At 46.0% G+C, this 20,784-nt stretch overlaps 1 protein-coding gene across 1 annotated transcript in view; it reads right to left on the bottom strand.

The window, feature by feature from the left end:
* LAMC1 (laminin subunit gamma 1) overlaps positions 1-20,784 on the bottom strand; it is a 62,217-nt gene that overhangs the window by 4,848 nt on the left and 36,585 nt on the right. Inside the window, exons 2-23 of the mRNA XM_082765625.1 lie at positions 18,615-18,919; positions 16,515-16,645; positions 15,374-15,540; positions 13,576-13,764; positions 11,503-11,620; positions 11,291-11,389; positions 11,050-11,186; positions 10,131-10,253; positions 9,852-10,041; positions 9,464-9,576; positions 7,940-8,161; positions 7,660-7,848; positions 5,956-6,201; positions 5,713-5,866; positions 5,117-5,259; positions 4,529-4,707; positions 4,244-4,400; positions 2,176-2,381; positions 1,685-1,764; positions 1,186-1,323; positions 825-969; positions 111-260 (exon numbers count right to left, since the gene is read on the bottom strand). Coding sequence (XP_082621751.1) covers positions 111-260; positions 825-969; positions 1,186-1,323; positions 1,685-1,764; positions 2,176-2,381; positions 4,244-4,400; positions 4,529-4,707; positions 5,117-5,259; positions 5,713-5,866; positions 5,956-6,201; positions 7,660-7,848; positions 7,940-8,161; positions 9,464-9,576; positions 9,852-10,041; positions 10,131-10,253; positions 11,050-11,186; positions 11,291-11,389; positions 11,503-11,620; positions 13,576-13,764; positions 15,374-15,540; positions 16,515-16,645; positions 18,615-18,919 — 3,581 coding nt within the window. The remainder of the gene's footprint in view (positions 1-110; positions 261-824; positions 970-1,185; positions 1,324-1,684; positions 1,765-2,175; positions 2,382-4,243; positions 4,401-4,528; positions 4,708-5,116; positions 5,260-5,712; positions 5,867-5,955; positions 6,202-7,659; positions 7,849-7,939; positions 8,162-9,463; positions 9,577-9,851; positions 10,042-10,130; positions 10,254-11,049; positions 11,187-11,290; positions 11,390-11,502; positions 11,621-13,575; positions 13,765-15,373; positions 15,541-16,514; positions 16,646-18,614; positions 18,920-20,784) is intronic.

Genomic DNA, 20,784 nt, shown 5'->3' with positions numbered 1-20,784 from the left:
CTGCTGAGATATGACTGAGTAAGGCCAAGTCTTTCACATCTGGGCAGTTATTTGTTTGTTTTTTTCTTCTTCCTTTCAGGGAACAAAAGCCTGCACAAAACAGAACTGACCTGCTGCTCCGTCTTCCCTTTCTCCAAAAGGTTCTTTACTTCCTGCTCCTTTCCTTTCATGTCTTCTCTCAAGTCTTCATAGTCTTTCAGCTTCCTTGCTATTAGTTGATCTAACTCCTCTGCTTCCTTCTTGATCTTATTTGCTTCATTCTGCGTGTAGAAATCAGAAACAAATGCAGATTCTCCGAACATTAAAGAAATTCTGAACAGGTGACAAAACATAGTATAATTTCTAATGTTGAAACAGGCAGAAGTGATGACAAGTTATAGCTGTAACTTTGCTCCTTCAAAGTTCCAAATACAATGGTCTGTGCAGTGCAGGACAGGGGATGCCAACACTTTTGTGCGTAAGAAAGTCTGCACTACTACAGTGAGTGAAGGAAACGGAGCAGCTCTGCAGACTTCAGCGGGGACCGGATTCTTTGCACTTTTTGATTCAAGCCATGATGTCTGACAAATAACATTTCACTCTTTTTTTTTGTCCTTCAGAGACTGTGGGAGGGTCTATGTTTGCAGTTTCCTGCTTGTTAATCTCTTGCATAAAGAGCAATATAGAAGTCTCAGTGATACCTTGATGGATGAAAATTCCACAGACAGATGTAGAGTAACATTAGCAGAGCACATACAACATGTGCCTGCAACCTAGCGTGCTGCCTTAATGATCATCCACACCTGTCTTTACAAAATACTATGTATGATGCTTCATTCATGTACCTCTAGCCCTGTGGAATCCACGGTGGGCAGACTGGTGAGATTAGCATAGATTTGAAGGGCCTTGTTTCCAGCTTCCTCTGCCTCTGTAAGCACCTTGTCAGCCTGTTTCTCTAGGTCCCGAGAAATGTTCCTTGCTTGATTATATCTAATTAAAAAAAAACAAAACAACAAAAAAAGAGCAAACCACAGATCCAGTTACTCTATAATTCTTTTGGTAGACTCAAACTTACTGAACAAGTAGAGAGGCTAAAACAGAGGCAACTGTCGTAAGATCTAAAGCATAAAATGCTAAAAAGGCATCTTAAACTTAAGTACTGCTCTAAAGCCAGGAAATAAAAACAATTTTCTGTTGCTGACTCACTTCTGGTTGAGCTCATCAATATCATTCGCTGTTTGGTTTTCCCCAGCCAAGGTCTTCAGCAGTAGCTGATACGCTTCTGTGGAAGTATCATTTGCTGCCTTGGCTACACGAACAATCTCATCCGCTTCTTGCTTGTGTCTGGACAAGATTACAGAAGAAAAATAACGCCATTGGAATTGTTAAGCAGCAGTTTCTATCCTCAACTCTAAGTTTTTATTTTCTCCTATTTTTCCTTCCTTCACCCAGATTTGCACAGCTGCAACATTTGCAATGGAAGATGCTGTTTGGGAACATCTCTGCAACCACAAACGTTACTCCAGCAGCACCCATGAGACCAGTCTATGAGCACCCACTACGGCCACACATGTCCCTGGTGCACAGACACAGCGTTTGCCCAAACACACAGGTGTGCACCCAGACCAAACCTCATTTCCCCCCCTCTTCTAGGTGGCTGTAGGGCACTGATGTGGGCTGGGGAGCGTGCAGCACCACAGGCTACCTTTCAGCCAGCTTACGGGCCTCTTCTGCCAACAGAGTCATGTTGTTAGGGTCGCCAGTTGACTCCGGAGGTGTAATGGACTGGAAAAAAAGAAAGAAAAAATACCTTGAAGCTCTACTACCATATTTTATTCATCAATGCTTTAAACATTTATTGTCATGATCTAAATGCTTTGAGATGTGTCTAACCTACTTTTGGCCTCTCTATTTTTTCTTAAGTTCATGCAGTTTATACTAGCAGTTACCCCTTAAAAGCAAATGTTTTGGTATTTATTTATTTTAATATTTTTCTTTGAGCAGGGGGCTAAGATACGATTTATGACAGATAATTGAGATTTTCCTTTGTTTTCCACATTACTGAGTAAAGGAGAAGATGCTTCCATAGCAAGTTTGCTACAAGAGAGAGAAAGAGCAGAGAAACACACCCAGACAGCACAGCAAGGAAAGGCCCTGTCCTCTCCTTGCCCCACCGGATCTCCACTGCACACTCACCACATTGTCAGCTGCCATCTTTGCTTTCTCTAGCATATCAGAAGCTGTCGTGATCAGGTCTTCTGTGGCTTCCACCCGTTTCCGGGCTTTCTCTGCTAAGTCCTCCGTCTCCTGCACAGTGTTCTGGATGTTCCTCAGCCTGTTGAGCTGACTCACTAGTGTGCTGTTGATGTTTTTGAGACGATCCATCAGGCCCTGATCTACATCTGAAAGACACGATACAAAAGAGGAAGCAAAATTGATTACAGCAGGAAGAGAAGTTGGAGCAGCAGCTTACCTTTGCAGGCAACAGGTTGGCAGATTAACCCCCTATTGAAAGGGGACTTAGCAAAGCTGTTTCATGAATCAGTTCACTTGAGATCGAAGCCATCACCAGAATGTGCATAAGAGTCATTAACTACTAATGAGATGGTCTGCTGGGTGTCTGAACTGGCTCTAACAGGAGATTTGTGTTCAGAATCATTTTTCACCTCTACATTGATTAAAAAAAAAAAAAAAAAAAAAAAAAAAAAAAAAGACAACAGAGCTGCTCCTCATTAGGTATGAAACATCTGCTTTGCTAATTCTTTTTTATCTTAATTACTACAAGGGCAGTACAGCCCTTCTCTTTGGCCAATGGTGGCTCCCCCCCGAGAACCTCCAGACAGAGCGGCTGGAAGATCTGCAGAACAGCAAATCCACCCCAACTCTTCCCAGCTTTCAGCATCCCTCTGGACTGGGGAGGACAAACAACCCAGCCTTGGTTCTTCTATCTGTAGAACCTATGACCACCCAAAATACCCAAATTCTTGACCACCAGGTAACTCCTCAGAAAAATGTCATAATAATGGAGCCATAAAGCACAGATGCATGCCTCAGGACCAGAAAGAATTATTTGTGAAAAGGTGAGAGCACTGTTAAGAAATAAAGTAAAAGAAGCCCACACACATCCAAAATTATGATTTTTTACAAATACATTGTGTCCTCACCTTGTAGCACATCCTATGTATTGAATGTGCACATTTAATGTCTTTAAAAAAAATGCATCAAGTAGAAAAGCACAAATAAATGTCACATGGGCTTTTTGCAAGGGTAGGACTTGCATTTAACTTGTCTTTTCTTGAGTGAGGATGTGGAAAGAAAGACAAAAAACACCACCACAAAACCCAATCCATGCCCTAACCTTACCACAATGCCCACTCTCTTACCTCCTACTCAGGACTACTGTTATCTAGGTGTGGATGCTAGGCAGGGAACATAAAGCTACCCCAGTTAGAACTCAGAAGAGTTTCATGAATCATTCCCGCTACCAGCAGGAATCTTTCCAAGCAAATGACACGTGATGTCAGATTTTTGCCAGCTTTTCCCAGTTTCGCAAAAAGGGGACAAATTTTTTCAGAAGTGGTTTCAAATTAAGAATCTTCTTCAAGTTGCTCTTCTCCAGAATACACATCAACTTACGTGTTAAAAACCTCTCAGCAAAAATTCAAATTCCTAAATGCCCTGCTCACAGACATCCTACAGTAAAGAACCTCTTTGAAGCAGAGTTTAACAGGAAAAACACCTACAGGCCACCGTAACAGCACTTTTCAGACCATTATACACTTTATGGTGGGATAATAAAACCTGCCAGTAGGATTTTGAAGCTTTCGTTCTAATCACTGATGATAACCCAACAAGAAATGCTTTATCCCAAGGTATCTGAGCAAATTTGTGAACATTTTCACCATTTCTTACTGGTGAAAGCTGCAGAAACACAGATGTACCCATCCGCGTACTGGAAAGTCTTCTGCTTCTTTACAAAGCAAGTAATCTTCCTTTGCACATGGAGGAGAGGGTAAGACTTCTATCTATTATACAAAGGCAGATCTTTCTTTGCTTAAATAAAGACCATGGGGAACACCAGGGATAAAATCACAGCCCTCGTTGTTTCAGTGATAACACGTACAGTCTCAGCACTACCCAAAATAGTTGTCTATCCTAACGCACAGTACAGGCCTGAAATTAAAAGCTTTGCATCCTAAGGGAATGTGCACGTCAAGCAAAGACCTCATTTCTCCTTAGTCCATGCCTGATCGGCTCAACTCACCTTTGCTGTTTTGTGCTTCTCGGAGCAGCTCCATGACATCTCTTTCTGCCTGCTTCAACCTCTCCTCAAAGGCTTGGTCAGTTACAGTTTCTTCTCCCGTACCCAGATTCGCTATAAGATTTTCCAGCTCCTGAAGCCTCTCTCGCTGCTCTGCCACCTGCACGAGAGGGATGGAGCAGAGCTACAGCATGGAGCGAGGAGCAGTCAATATATTTGCTGACGGGCAAATAGTTATGGTGCGTGGCACTGACTCTGGAAACCAAACAGTTACATTTGTGGCCTTACCTTATCTTTCACTAGTCGGTAACATGTAGGACACTCCTGACAGCCTGGCCACGACCGGTTATAGAAATAGTTCTCCTCACACTGGTCGCAGCGGGTCCCCACAAAGCCTTCCTTGCACTCGCAGCGACCGTCCTCCCGGCACTGCAGGGAACGTGAACCCTCAGGGTCACAATCGCACGCTGCAGGGAAGTCAAACCTCAGTCAGATCTGAGAGGACGCAGAAATACCCTACAGCTACAGACCATTCCCTGCGAACCAACAGGGGACCCACCAAAACACAGACAGAGCTCTGCTCCCCAGCAGAGTGCTGCCACACATGGGAAGGCACACCATGTAGCTGGACACAGCTCATTTCATGTCAAACTGTATTAATAGTTTTGCCATTGCCTCTTCCACAAAACATTTTAATTTCTTACCCCATTGCATTGTAACCAACTTCACTTTTTTTTTTTCCCCCCCCTCTCTTGAGAGGTGGGGATATGAGGAGAAAAGTTTGGACCATACTCTTTTGCAATTATGTTTACAAGGTATGTTGCTCCTCAACACTGGATCTGTGAACTGAGACCACTTGCAGGGAATCTCACTTACGCTTGCAGCCTTCAGGGCCAAATCCGAAGTGGTTGGCCTCGCATCTGTCACAACGCTGCCCGGTGACGCCAGGCTGGCACTCGCACTGCCCTGTTCGTATGTCGCACTGGCCGTTGGTGGAGCCCAGTGCATGGCAGTCACACCTGGAGGACACAGCCACAGGTTAGGTGGTGACAACAGACAGCAGGCATGAGTGAAGCACCTCTGAAGGAGCCCTAGTGAGCACAGCTGGAAGTTTCCATACCAGTGGAGTGACTTTGCAGTGCAGATATGGGACAAGGCACTGAGCCTTTGAACCATGCAAGGTCACTTGGTGGTTGCACTAAAAAAGGAACCCACGAGCCCCGGCTACCAACGATCACGCAGCCACGTGACATGTTTCTATTTAAAACTCTGATTTAAAGCTATTTATAAAGCTATTTATAAGTCAAGCTTTTTGTACAGCCTTCGGAGCTGCTCCTTAACTCCTGCTCCTCCCTGCCCTTGGCAGCATCAACACAAAACACCAGTTACTTGTGAGAAATACCACATTCCTCCACCTGCTAAACACAGATCCTCCAAAACCAGGCTCATTGCCCCATGCCAAGGTGACTTACCTCTCACAGCCACGTCCGCTCTGGAGGTTGAAGAAGCCAGGCTCGCAAGCACTGCAGTCCCTCTCGGTGACATGCGAGAGGCACTCGCACTGCCCCGTCACTTGATTGCAGCTTGTCTGTTGATTCACAGTGCCATAGGGATTACAGTGACATGCTGCAAAAAGAAAAAGAATGGGAAGCATCACCCAAAGGCAGTTCTAAGGGACAAAACTGCTTTTAAATGCAAGAGGAAAAGACTCTTACCCCGGCACTTGTCAGCAGGGTTGGGGGCCAGGGGGTTCCCGAAGAAGCCGTCTTTGCAGCGGTCGCAGTAGAAGCCGGCTGTGTTGTAGATGCACTTGAGGCACTCCCCTGTCTGGCGGTTGCAGTTCCCCACAGCGTTAGGATCGATGTTGTCATTGCACTGGCATAGGCGGCAAGGCCTCACAGCGCCGTTCTCACCAAGTGGGTCCCCAAAATAGGCATCGTCACACAGCTCGCATCTTTTGCCTGGGGCAGGACAGAAGCACACGTGCTACAGCAGAGAGCCCACTGCTGCAGTCTCACCTGGCCTCCTTCTGCAGCCCCCCAAGAAGTACACTCCTCAGCTTCTTCCCTTTTTCTCCTTGTGAAGGAACCAGAAAGGTGCACAAGACTACACAAGAATCCCTCTCTATCTCTAAATTTAACCCTTTTTCACTGGAACTTCGTGTTATGAATTATTTCAGCTTCCCCCTTCCCTCCTATCACCTCAAGCCATATTTGCTGTAATTTGTTGTTAATTGAAGAATTCAAGTAGGTAGAACTCAGCTGGACACCACTGCTTCAGGAAGCCACATGGCCAAGGAGACCTGCTGAACCTCCACAGGCAGCCACAAAGCATCCAAGCCAGCAGTTCCCAAAGCTCATTGCAGACACATCATTGCCAGCCAGCTAAAAGCTGTTTCTTTGGCAGCTCTTACATACACCATCCATCTTTCCCTTCACCTTTCCCACCACATCACAACCACATACAGAAAGATGGGAGTCAAGAGGGACCCTCGTGTGACCCTGTCAGCTACAAGTAAAGCTGAGCTCATACTCATGCCTGAGCTGCAGGGGACTTCGAACTCAGGCCCCCAGGCTCTGCTTTAGTTCACAAAGTGGTGGCACCCATGGCAACTCCCAGGAGCTGCTCTAAATAGTGTGTCTGTGTGCTTGATCAGGGGCTTTCCTAAGCATTTAAGGCATTTACAGGTAGTCTGTACTTTGGACTCTTTCATGCCAAGCATAAAATCAACAGAGAAGCACTGAGGCTGCCAACCATTTTACGTCTTATTTGCTGTTGGCAAGCAGAACAAAAAGCTCCACTTAACAACTCAAGTACATGCTCAGCCTTCACGGTTTATCATTAAGAAAAAAGAGCAGCACCTGTTCACATATTTCTCTTTAGAACTGTTGAGTATAAATTTGGCCTTGTACTTTTCGATTGGTATGCATGAGTCAACGCAGCCTTCCTACTTTATCCATGCAGGACACTGGCGCTCTTGCTGCAAGCATCCCAAGGTGCCTCTGGCTGGCAAATAGGAGGCTCATCTTCTAATTTTGTTTCAGTCTGACCCATCCTTCCTGGCTCTTTTAGATCTATCAAACTTTCAGCCCAATGCCACACAATTATGTGTACTAGACTCTGTACCAGAAGCTAGCATGGCTCAGATACATAGCAGAGAAACATCTGGGCTTTGTACAGATTAAATCTTTGTTACCCTTTTGATCTTAAGAGAAGGGCACAAAGACCAGTTCTGCATCCCTGAGCCTTACAAGAGAGAGAAAATAGGTCTAGAAGAAGGGAGAAATAAATTGCATTTGAACCTGGAGACACAGCAGTTGTCAGTGCCACTCACTGTGGGTCACAGCAGCAGAACTGGTACAAGACATGTCCATGGGCACATGGGGTGTAGAACAAAGCCCTTTCTGGTAAGGACTCACCTGTTGTGCCAGCCTGGCAGCTGGTGCACACAACCTCCCTTGTGCGGGGCACGATGGCACAGCTGGAGCCACCAGGGCACGGGCAGGGCTGGCAGTCTGAGGCCGTGCCTGCCGTTGCATCCCCATAATACCCATCGCTGCACTTCTCACAGTGAGACCCCGCTGTGTTATCCCTACAGTTGCACACACCTGGAACAGAGAACACATTTTTTTATTCTTCATCCAACACAGGAAGGAGAACAGCCCCCTGGCTGCTCCCTTTCCCATCACCCCTTCTTACCTGTCTCAGGATCACACGTCTCGCTGTGCCCGTTGCAAGTGCAAGGCACGCAGGGGCTGTAGGGCCCGAGACCGGGTGTTTCTCGGCGGTACCCAGAGGAGCAGCGCTCACAGAACTGCCCCTCGTAGCCTGCTGGACAGGAGCAGCTCTCCACCCATGCTGCAGGCACGCCGGGCCCGGGGAGAGCACTTGTGATGGTAACATCATCCAGGTGGCCAGCACCTGAGAACCAGAGAGGGGAAATACTTCATCAGCATTTCACCTAGTGCATCAGAACTGCACAAGAGATAGGTCTGCAGCTGATAAGGTGAATCAAGAAGCAAAATCCTCCAGGGAAGTTTAGATAGATGAGCAAAGATGCAATATAGATCACACAGGGCATGTGCAGGGCTAGAAAGTCGAGAACAACAAGCCAGAGGAGGATGCTGAGTACAAGCAAGTACTGTCAGCGAAAAGAAGTTATGCTTTACACGCATACGGTTTCCATTTCCAAATCAAATACCGAAAACAATTTCTGCCTTTCTAGGGAGGACAGACCATCTCTCCAGCAATTTAAATACACCTTCCTCAAGCAGTGTCTGTAAACCATGCCTCAGGGCAAACTCTTCAGCATTTGAAAGCTTCCCCCCCCACCCCAACCCACCCCTTCCCTGGAGCAGAACTGTGCCTGGACACACAATAATACAATAGCCAGTGTGTGTTACAGCACTAGGCTTGTACTGCTGTAGTGGCTCTTAAGCACTGAGCAGAGCCCCCAGCTTCTGTGTTATTAGCAACTGCTACGGTGCCATAGGGACAGCTTGCTCCACACCTTTGCCCCCCTCCTCTTCACCACCCTGCATTCTGCTTTATGAACAACCTCTACTCAAAACACTTGCAGCTTCCTCATCTTCCCCAAACGCAGATTTGTCCTTTGTACATACTTGTTTTTAAACTCAGAAAATCCTTCACATGGCAGTATCCAAAGATTCAAATATTTTTGCCTCTAATTAGTGCCTGATTTTCATAAATCCTCGTCATGGGGTACTTTTGAACATGTTCAGCACATGCTGTGCTTTCAATACCTTGTCCTCCACATTTGTCCTGCCAAGGCACGATTAGAAAACAGGGGAAGTTAACTGTTCCTGAAGAAATTATTTTAGACTCCCTACATCTCCTTTACTGTGTCCTTCAGGACTCTGCATTACATATTACCACCAATCTGGAAGACGCTGGCTGCACAACACAGCAGAACTCCACATTTAGAAGCACAGAACCACATCTGCTCCCCAGAGCAGCATCAGCAGGTAATGAGTGCTCATTTTGAGACTCTCACAGGCAGCACTTTGCTTCCCCATCCCCTCTCCAGAAAGCCCGAGAGAAGCTCTTGCACTGCAAGGCCAGGTAGAAAGCAATTCCACATGGCTCTGCCAAATTAACTCTCCACAGCTATTTATGACCAGGTCTTGTAATAAAACAACTAGAGCACTGGACAAAAGGGTCTGTCTGCCCCTCTTTTCTGTGATGCTCTGCTCAGTGACTCACTTCTCTCGCTGTATGTCCCACGGATCTTGATGGCAGTCAAATTGTGGAGAAGCTTCTGAAAGTCGAACGCAGACAGAGCAGGCCTCCACGGGTAATCGGTGGCCTCATGGAGCCTAGGGAGAAGAACTGTGTATCATTTGCAAAGCTTTCAGATACTAACAGCTGTGCTCTTTTAAAGCACCATTTCCAACAATGGTATGCGATTGCCACATACTTTGCATACATTTATGCAACACTGATGAACAGTGAGTTTCAAATTAACCTGATAAGACTGCTCTTGCGAGCTTAAATTAATGCTGTTTGTGTTCTCAAGAGCTGATAGGGCAGGGTGCACAGCAGGCTAGGTCCCAGCTGCTCCAGCCTCTTGCTGGGCTGGGACCACACTCACCTGAAGGTGTAGGTCAGTGGGCTCTCACTGGGGTAGGAGTTGCCCTGGGCAATGAGAGGCACTGACACTCTCAGCCCAGCCCCTTCCAGCACCAGGTCCTCTGCAGAAAGGCGTGTGTCTCGTCTGTCCACACGGAAGGAGAAGGTCAGGTTCTGACCATAACTCAAAACTTGGTTGCCCAAGAACTTGCCTGAAATGGGAAGAAATCTTTACAGTCAGGGGATAGAGAATGGGAAGATCACAGGCAGTGCAGAAAACCTCGCTTCTTGAATGACCTACGTGGTGCAACAAAATACATGGGGAAGTAGCTGTCTGAGATGACAGAGATATCCTGGGTCTCTGCACTCCACTGGAGGGGGACTTCTGAGCCGTCACGTTGTTCAGCACGCCACTCATCCTCTCCTGAAAACCAAATGTACAAGGATCAACACCCTTTGAAGGAGCAGCTTTGCACAGACTACTCACATCATACTGCAAGCTGCTTATATATAACTAATTTGCATTTTATACACTGGTACTAACTGACCTGAGTCAGTTATTGGAATGCTGACCTGAACCCTCTGAATTTTGAGCCCTATAAAAAATACTTTTCAACATCTTCATTTCTAAAGACCTCAGTAAAGAACTGGAAAACCTGAAGTCATCTATGACTTGATGCAAATTTCAGCCTTCATAAGAGCTGTTCTCCATTGGAATTTTAACTAAAAATATGTTCTTTTTAGACTATGCAGAATGAAAACATTTCTATGCAGGAAACTGTATGAAAAAAGATTTGTGCACAGCTTACACATCCATCAGAAACCCACCTGTTTTATTCAGAGCCATTTAACCCAGGATCTAAAATGATTATAATACTCTCAAACTCCTCATTCGGCTCTAAAATTGAGAAAATGCCCCTTCTCAGATACTCTCTGTTATAAAATTTTACAACACTTACTTAAAACCGTGAGGTGTACGTTAAGCACAGTGGGTGCCTGAGGCCAAAGCAGCGAATTCCTTCCACCCCAACTGAACAAACAACCTGAAGACGGGGAAGCTCCCATTGACTTCAGTAACTCAGCACTTCCGAGAAAGGGATCCTGTACCTGCCTGCCCAAAGTTTGCTATCCCACACAGGGAGGAAAGAGCACGATTTTAATCGCTTCTCATGCTTTGGTCTACAGCCCAACCTGAGATACAAAGACAGACTCGATTTTACCGAACTGGAAGCTGGAGGTGATGCTGTAGATGCTGTAGCCAACAGCATTGGTGCAAACTGAGGAGTGTCCAAAACAGAAGCAGGGGGTACAGCCTCTTGGATTTGAGGGATCCAGATGGAAAAACCCAGGTTTGCATCTGCATATGCAATGGAAAAAGAATTAATTTCCTTGATGTTTACTCCAGGCCATTGCTCAAATATTTCTCATTCTTGAAACAAAGCCACAGGAAGAGAAACTCACCTCTCACAGTGGAAGCCTTCAACATTGTCCTTGCAAGTACATCGTCCTGTTTCGACATTGCATTCACCTGTGCTACCAGCAGGATTGCAAGAACAGGGCCTGAGAGAGACAAGAGAGAGGATAATTCATTAAAGCCGCACAGCCCTGAAAATGTATCTGCTTTTTCTTTTAGACAGAGGTTCCTCCACCAAAGAGCAGCAGTTCCCCCTTACCTGCACCCAGCCTCAGAGAGGGAGTGGAAACCTGGCTGGCACCGGTCACATTTATCACCCATCACACCAGGTTTGCAGCTGCACTGGCCGTAGCTATCGCACTGCGTGCTGAGGGAGCCTGTGGGGAATCAAGGGACAGGGACCTTAACAGACCCACGGAACTGTATGAGCTCGTGATTTTCTTCAGCTCTTGAAGCATGAAAGATACACAAGAAAAAGTCTGAGGCATAGCTTCAAGCTGGTGAGTGATGCCTTACAGGTCCCTGTTTTTCCATTGCAACTCTAAAGAGACAAACCTTTACCTACTTTTCCAAAAACAAAACTGTTGTCAGCTTTAAGTATTCTTTCCAACTACCCTTTTTATATGTACCTTTACCCTTTCATTGCATGCTCCTCCTTATTCCTCTTCTGTCCTCAATGCTGTCTTTGCCTGCCTAATTCCCTGCCTTTTCTTTCCCTGCAACACATCCTTTCTGAGATTTTATACCCTAAATCCTGTGTTCTTTCTAATTATCATTTACCCGTTGCCAGGAGATATTCTGACCTCTTCTCCCCCTCATGTTACAATTTTCTCCATTGACTCCCGAGTTGAATTTAAAGACTGAATTGTCTCCTCAGAGAGAGTCTGCATGTGACACTATTAACCTTAATAAATTCTATAGCAAAAATCTTTTTTGACAGGACACATTCCTCAAAAGTACTGCTCACAAGTAGAAAGGGACTTGCACAAACAGTAGCACAGGTTTCTTTAATCTGAGGCAGACAAAATACTGTTTTCCCAAGCACCAATGCAGCCAGCAGACTACAATTTGTCAGCATTGTGAGAGTTAACTACCAGAATAAAAGTATATAAAAATACAGGAATAGTTGCTTCTTTCCACTTTGATCCACACTGGAAGATTATAGCAAAGCAGAAAGTTGTGATATGATGAGGTCAGACAGAAGAGAGAGAAGAACTCACAAAGCCTTCACCATATGCAGAGTTTAAATATCCATTGCAGTCCCACTATTGAATACTTAGGAAAAAACAGTAATCAGATGGAAAACTAACATCTAAACTGATTCAGGGGCTTCAAATACTCATGGGGTGACAGTGTGCCATGGCATACAAGCTGATGGCTAAAGTTATAATGCCCTTTGAAATTCATCCTTAAATACCTGAGACATCACCTCACTCCTTCTCCCACTCCCTGACACAAACCCTGTGCACAAACATGCCGTAAAATAAGGTCAGGCACAAGAACCAGGGAGAGCAGAGGGAGAAGAAAGAGGCCTTTCTTGGTCAAACGTTTCACAACTGTGCAACTCTCTGACCAAATTAGATAGGAGACATACCCTGCCAGACCTCTTGCTGGCTGCTTTTAGGGCATGCCACAAGCAATTACTTATTCCAGCTACTCTATTTTGGAACCTAACATCATATCTTACTATCTGTTACCCTTTGTTTCCTTCACCCGTATTTGTCATGGGACTGGTGTAGTTATGGGATTGCTCCATACAGGTCAAGTGGTTCCCTTGGCTACAACAGGTTGGTTCTCCTGCCAGAATTTTTTCCAATCATTTAAAAAAAAAATGAGTCTGACTACATATTTTGAGTCAACTTTGTTTTTTTCTCACCCCCTTTTGTGTTTAAGGTTTCAGAAGTTTATATTTACAGTGCTTAGATACTCAGTAGGAGAAATTGATGCTGCTAATGCTCTCTACCATTCTTCAGTATGAATAACTTCCAGAAATATCCACCCGCATAATCTTGTTTATTAAGAATTTAAACGAGCACTTCAGTGCTGGGTGTGTCCAGGGTAACACATACACAGTTGTGAAAAAAAAAAGACAACTACTTTAGAGCACATTTGAAGGAGGAAATGATGCAGTGGTGATCCATCTGCCCCTGCCACCCCATCCCCAGTTAGATCCAAGGATAATTTTAACCATAATACAACCCAATAAACATTTCCTGTGTAGGCCAAAAGAAAAAAAAAAATCTCTTTTTACCCCTACAGTTTGCCAAGAGCTGAAAAACAGAGAAGAGCTTGCATGAACTTCCGTGCATAAATAGTTGCTGCCTCTACTTACCAACTGGGTTGCAGTTGCAGGGCAGACATCCCTCCTCACTCCCAAGGCGGTAGAAGCTGTCCCTGCACCTCTCGCAGTGGGCACCATCAGTGTTATCCTGGCAGCCCACGCAGTGGCCACCGTGGCCTGTTGAGCGGTACAGCTCGGGATCGAAGTAGCACTCTTGGGACCTCCCATTGCAGTCGCAAGCTGCAGAAAAAGGGTATCATCCATGAGTGGTGTGTGTGTGGCTGTCCAGAGCCCAGCCATCACAAGACCCACTACACACAGCTGAATATTCAGCTTGGAGAAAGAACCTTTAACCATCCTGAGACATTTGTGCAGCAGTGAGAAGAAAGAGGAAAAAATGTGTTTTTGCAGCAGTTGCAGGTACAAGGCTGCAATGATGAAATGGGCTTGATGTGCCAAACCAGCACATGGCTACACCAGCTGTCAGCACAGACCTCGAGCACTTCATCCCGTCCATCCCCTAGGGGAGGGAAATGACTGGCAGTGCCACCAAGCACCCGAGACCATGGACAGGCAGGGCTGGAAGATACCCGGCATCGCACCCTCGGGCCAGGCTGCCACTTCCAGCCAACACGCTGCCTCCCACACAGCAACACTGATCTCAGCCGTGCAAACAAGCACCAGAAGATATCAGTAAGGGCTGACCCCATGCTGCACGAAGAGTTTCTGCTCTGGGAGCAGGCAGATCATGGATTTCATCTGTTTGGGGAGCAGGAGAGCTGGGTTTCGGTGGCCTGTCAAGGGAAGCCACAGGTCTCCACCAGACAGCTGGGAACTATCAGCACACACAGAGGTCAGACAGGAAGAAAGCTTTTCTGTCTGAAAAAGCTCCCCATAAAGTAAACTAGCAGGAGCTTTGGTCTGTGACACAAAACTGAGAAAAATTTGGTCCTGGAGATTCACATTTGCAGCCCAGAACTGTTGCAAGTCTTGAAACTGGATGAAACAGTTTGCAAGTAACTAAAAAACAATAATCCAAATGGAAGAGGAAGTCAGAATACCAAATGAGCTTTGTAAAGGACATTTACACTCCAGCATACTAAATGCAGGCTTTTTTTCTAGTACAAGCTGTTAAGTTTTTGTGGCAAATCTTTCCTAAAGGTCACTCCAATCCTCCAGAAAGGAGATACCCCTTTGTACAAATCTTCCAGAAAGGTCCTACAGGACAGGAATGACAAACCCAAGGCAACATTCTTCAAAAGACCTGGATGTGCTCAGAGTAGCACAAGGAAATGGACTTTGCTCTATTTTCTCATCAGCTTATACTCTGGGACAGGAATCTGAGCTCATTTTGAGAGTGCCTTATGTGTGCAAATCCCTGAGGAGAATCTGAATGCTGACACGATAACAGTAACAGCCCATCTGCAGCCATGCGCTTCATCAGAGAACAAGCAGGACATTCTGTCTAAATGCCAGATAAAATACAGCATTTGGTTGTTTCAGTTCAAGGTCTGCCTCTGAGGGAAGCTCTGGTCTTCTTCCTCTGAAAATGTGGGCAGGCATTTGAACTTAGATTATTACATTATCTAAACTCACACTGAAGGCTCTCTGTAACCTGAGATACTTCCAGAGGCATTAAGAGGGATTTAAAGCATCTCCATCTTGAGAGCACAAATCCTACAAGCAGTTTATTGGACATGTATTCCTAAACCACTCGGGAAACTGTATTCAAGACCCTTAGCACTGGCTAACTGGAGCTGAGCCTTAAAACCATGCAAGACCAGCACGACAACAGAGGCAGGGGACCAAAACCATGAGCAATTTCCGTGCAAGGCACGTTCACACATACGCAAGCATTCATTGGCACTCTCTGCTGTCGCTCTCCTCCACGGCCGGTCATTGAAGAAAGGAAGGCACTTTTCACAGTCGACCCCAAAGGTGTTGTGCTTGCAGTTGCAGACCAGCTTCCCAAGCTCATTCCTCACGCACTCACTTGCATGACCGTTGCATTTGCATCTGGGTAACAAGACAAGGAACAGGTATTTAAACTTCAACAATCCAGGTCACCCACAGAGCAATCCAGAAAACAACGCCCAGATCTCAAAGTCTGAGACAAGACATATTTGAAGGTGTAAGACTCTGGCAAAACTGCTAACACAGTTACTATGAAACAAGCAGGTGTAGCATGCTCAAGGCAAGCATTTAAAGAGCAAGAAGGCTAACCTGCCTCCTCTGAAGTCCAACACTGAAGTAGAATAAACTGAGCAGGAGAAGTAAAAATGTTGGGTTTAGACTAGTATGCATCTCTCTCATGAAAGTCCAAGAAGAGATGCGCACACTGGCCACATGCTACCGTTCGTAAGGGTAAGAAATAAATTAGCACAAGGTGACTGATACCAAAGCCCAGTCTCAGGACTGCTCTCTACAAACAACCTGAGACACTCCATTGGTCCCAACTCTATTTATGAAAACATTTTACTGTCAGAAAGTTAAGATTAAAGCATTTTGCAATATGCTTTAGCAAAAGGAAAAGGCCACAGAGAACCACGGCACTGTACAGTGCTTCAGATCTTTGCAGGATTTGTCCCCCAATATTTAGGTGTAGCATCTCAAAAATCTCAACATCTCTGCTTTTATTCTAGGCTACACGTAAAGCAAAACCACAAAAAGCATTGGGTAGAAAAAGGTTTTTTTCCCTTTCATTTTACATTCTTGTCACTCTTTTTGTACCCCTTCCCTGATTGCTTAACATTTGATCTAATCAGGAAAATAAAATATTCAATCTGCATGTCCCTGAAATTTATAGCCTCAATAGGTAATACGTACTGTTTGCAAGCTTCACAAGACGCATTCTACTGCATTTTTGACTTAGGACAGTCAATAAAGACTGGAACCTAACGGTCCACGTGAGTATAATCAAAAACTTTAAAGCACTTCAGTAATCCTGACAAAAAGCTTCAAACAAATACATAGGTTTGTTGTTTACTCACCTACCACCCACGGCAAAATCAGAAATAGCATAGTAATATGACTTGAGAACTTTGGGGTCGTTGAAAACTTCATCTCCAAAGGTGTTCAGACGGTTGAGGCTCACCCTGATGTCAGTAGCCGTCACCCATTCCTAGAGCAGACAAAAATCCCATCAGAGTACATACACATCAGACGTAGCCCTCCAGTGCACGTCAGCACCGTATCGTTAGCAGCTGTATTTACACTCAGTAAGTCACGCCAGCAGTCATTCATCAGTCAGCACGCTCCTGCCTCATCATTTCCCCCTCTGTACCTCTGAGGCTCACGCGTCCCTGCCCAGGAAGCCTCGCATCATATCCTCTCGGTTCAGATAAGTTTTCCAGACACCCCTCCTGTCCCTGCCTCCCCTTCCCCGTGCCTCCCCGGGTGCTGGCTGCTCTCAGCCGGGAAGCCGTGGGCAACATCTTCAGCAAACAGAGCGGGGGGCCTGTGTGCTGCCCTCACATACCTCACTGGCTGACAACAGCTTTCTTGCAAAGCAAGAATGGAAAAAGCTTTAGGGTATGCTCGTCTGCAGCCACACACCTCCAGACAAAAAGACACAGACAGATGAGTGAGGGTGGGAAGAAAAACAGGCAGGCAGATCTGACTTGCAACACAAGAGCTTTTCATAATATTTACACAGCATCTTCAGCACAGTACCCTACCCTCCTCCAGCAACAGCCAGCAAACGTAGCTTGTCCCCAAATTCCATGTCATCTTCAGCCTGTGACTACTATTAGCACCACACTGTTCTTGTTACAGCTTTTGCAATACTTCTTTCCTTCAAACACCATAAAGAATATGGGAAAAACATCCATGCATGTACAACTGCACTGCAGCAATGATGCTGATTAACCAGCACAATAAGAAGATTTGCTGAATTACAAACACTGGCATAAACACGGGGAAATGCTGAGCACAAAACACACACTGACTTCAGTTCTGAAAAGCAATGCCAGAGGTTTGCATGTATTTTAGGAAACCAGTGGTCAGGTCTCCATTCCTATGGGAGTTTATGGGAAGATCACGCATCGTACCACTAACTTGGGATCTCTGTTCACCCTTAATGACCGGACTCTGCTCACAGCAAGGTCTAGCTGCATGAACAAGGTGGCCAAATTGGCTCTTTTCCATTTTGTGTGTTTTTCTCTTTTCCATTAATCTTTATTTTCCTTTATATAATTGAGCCTTACCAGACCCTGCTTTTCTGCCCTCTGGCTGCAGATCAGAGGCAGGCGAGCCCCGAACCTGCTGGGCGCCCACAGCTCAGTGTGCTCTTGCTAATCTATGAGAACAGGGAAGGACGGCTGACGCGAGGGCGTGCCGGTCACAGCTCCAGAGGAAGGAGACAAGCCCCGATGGGGCAAATTCCACAGCTTGAGCTCTTTGTTGCAATGTAATCTGGAAAAGTCATCAAGCAGCACAGAGAAAATTGCGAGTAAACTGGATAAACTGGTGCTACTGGTATGCTCCAGACCACTACCCAGCCAGTGCTGTGAATGGTAAGAACAAAAGACCCCCCACTAAACCCCTTATCCAAGCCTTTTGTAAGAGAAACTAAATGCTGTAGATAAAACCAAGCTCCCCCCACCACAGCACACGAGATAGAACAAGTTAGAGTTTCAAATAATCCTTTAATTGTTTAGAAGAATACCACATTTCTTAAACTTTCATGCTCAAAATCTACATGCAAATGCCTCAAATATCAATCTGATACAGGCACTACCATCTCCTGGTCTTTTTGAAACAGCAAGATGCACACAACTGCCTTCTAAGTTGGCAGAGGTAAGTATCCAATAATTTCCATTAAGCCTCTTAAAAGTCATCTTTCATGACACTAATTTTTGTTGTTGTTGTTGTTGTTGTTTTTACCATAAACTTACTTTTGATAGAGTCTAGAGTTTACTCTTTCTTCAAATGCATTTCTTCGGATCGTTCAACCCAACTTACCTGTCCAACAGTCCTTCAGGCTGAATAAGGGCTGTAAGTGCAGCCCACAGTTCACACAAAGCTGCCACCCATGACAGCTAAGCAAAAGAACTCAGCCCAGACCATCTGATATGCTCCTGCTCGCGTACCTGTAGCACAGGGCTGTTGTCAAAGTTGTAGGCACTGGGTCGCCCCTCCAGCGTTGAGAAAGCCACGTTGCCCCCAGTGAGAGGGGAGATGTCACTGAACTCATCCGTGCAGAGTGCCTGCTGCTCATCCTCTCCAGTCCGAATAAAACCCCGATTGACTTTGTTATAGGTGCTCTCACAGGACCCGCTGTAGTACTGGTAGGGCACCCACGGGCCATCTTCCCTGGTGCGTTTGTAGATTGCAAAGCTCTCCGGCCGGCTGGTGTGGAACTTCAGACGCACGTATGTGATGTCGAAGGCCTTTCCTGCGGGTGAGAGGAGAAAGTCATGAGAAAGACTCAACTTAAAACAAAGACTGAGGAGACTGCACCACAGTTCTGTTTAGAAGATCTCCTCTAGGACCATCCAGTAGGATGAGCAGTGCCCAGTAGCACCAGCACTGTATTTCCCAGCAAAGACAAGGTGAAGATACCAATGGAGAAAGTCAACAGGAAGACTGAGTAGATAAATAAACAGATCTATGGATTTCAGTGCAACCAAACACACAGCTCGTGAGCTCTAATTCGTTTCTACAGGCATCACTGATAATGTCCGTATGCCCAAAGGATGACAGATTACAACAGATACATTAACAGTTTGTGTCTGTTGAGATTCTCTCTGCTGACTTGAGTGCCCACCCCTGAGCACTAAGCCAGCCATGAGGGGCTTCACACCCACAAGAAAACCTTTAGCCTCTTCACATTGCTGCATTCTTCACCTTGGCATTCCTGCACCAGGAGCAGGCATGTTGCACTGGCCAAGCTGCTTGCTAGCTGTTACTGCTGCACCTTGGCCAGCAGGCTGTGGGCGATCACCCCATCCCGGAGCTAAATGCACACTAGATTTTGGATTTGCCGCGGGCAGCCAACAGCCGTATGGAAACGTGAGAGGCACAGCCACCAGCATGCAGCTGGGAGCACGCAAGGACAAGGCGAGGTTTGTCTAGGACAAATCATCAGGAGTTTCATCTCTGCCGCGCTCTTCTACCCTCCCACCACCTCCGAGAAAAACACTGCTCGGAGCACAGCCTGCAGCAGCCGCTGCTCTTCACTTACAAAAAAAAAGCCACCAGAAGAGTTTCAACTGATCAAGACTCAGGCTCTCTCTGCCTGGAGGTCATGCAGATTTAACCTCAATTTGTAAAAATGAGCTAACTACACTGTGTTAAAGTTTAACACAAGGCTTTGCACCTGCTGAAGAGTGGTTCACTGCACAAGTTAAAACAAACCAGGCAGCACAAGGCAATGGGAACAGTGTGCGCCTCTAAGCACATATGCAAAAACCTGACTGCAATGAAAATCCACCTGCAATTGAAGTCCTTCCATACCTAGCCTGACTTAAATCAGCTCAGCTTCATGCAAGGTAGGCTTTGAACTGGAGTTAATGAGTGACTCCAGACAAGATGTTCTATCTCCCCATCTCTACGTGAGACGTGGGGTTTGCAGGTGCCGCTCTGCAGGTGGGAGCCTTGCCCCAGGGTTGTGCTGAAGCCCCTTCTTGTGGTCACACCGGCTGCAAGATGCACACACGATACTCGGGCTGGAGACACCAAGTGGTCAGGCTTGGGTTGGTGGCCGCAGCTCCCGTGTGCAGGACACCAGGAGCAGTCCGTGCTAGGCACGCTCACTGCATGGCCGGTGCAGATGACTCGCTGTCCTTTCTGACCACTGGGAACACAGAAGCAGGAAGAAAAGCGTGCTAAAGTATCCAGAACTCAGCACATCAGCACACACACGTACATACAGCACGTGACAAATTGATGCTGGCATGTAGCAAGGACACACACACACACAAAAGACCAAGCTCATGTTTAAAGGCTAAATCTGACAATACTCCTGCCTACCAGAAGGGCTATTTTAGGGTATGCCGTGGAAGACAACTGGGGCATTGTACAGACACAATCTCTCTCCCCGGCACTTCCTACAAAAGACTTACTACTATTTATATAGTGTACAAGCTGATGATGACCGAAGCACAAGACTGGAAGCCAGATATTCAGGATCTGTGGCTCTTGCTCAGTACCAGCTCACTGTTGGTTTGGGGTCAAGCCACTTGACACGAGCTCCTCACACACAGAAGGCAACAAGTGAGAAGCAATCACACTGTTGACAACAAATTGATTCCACAGAAG

The sequence above is a fragment of the Aythya marila genome, assembly GCF_965140915.1.
Source record: "Aythya marila genome assembly, chromosome: 8".
Taxonomy (NCBI): domain Eukaryota; kingdom Metazoa; phylum Chordata; class Aves; order Anseriformes; family Anatidae; genus Aythya; species Aythya marila.
This window is presented reverse-complemented; position numbering and strand designations above follow the sequence as displayed.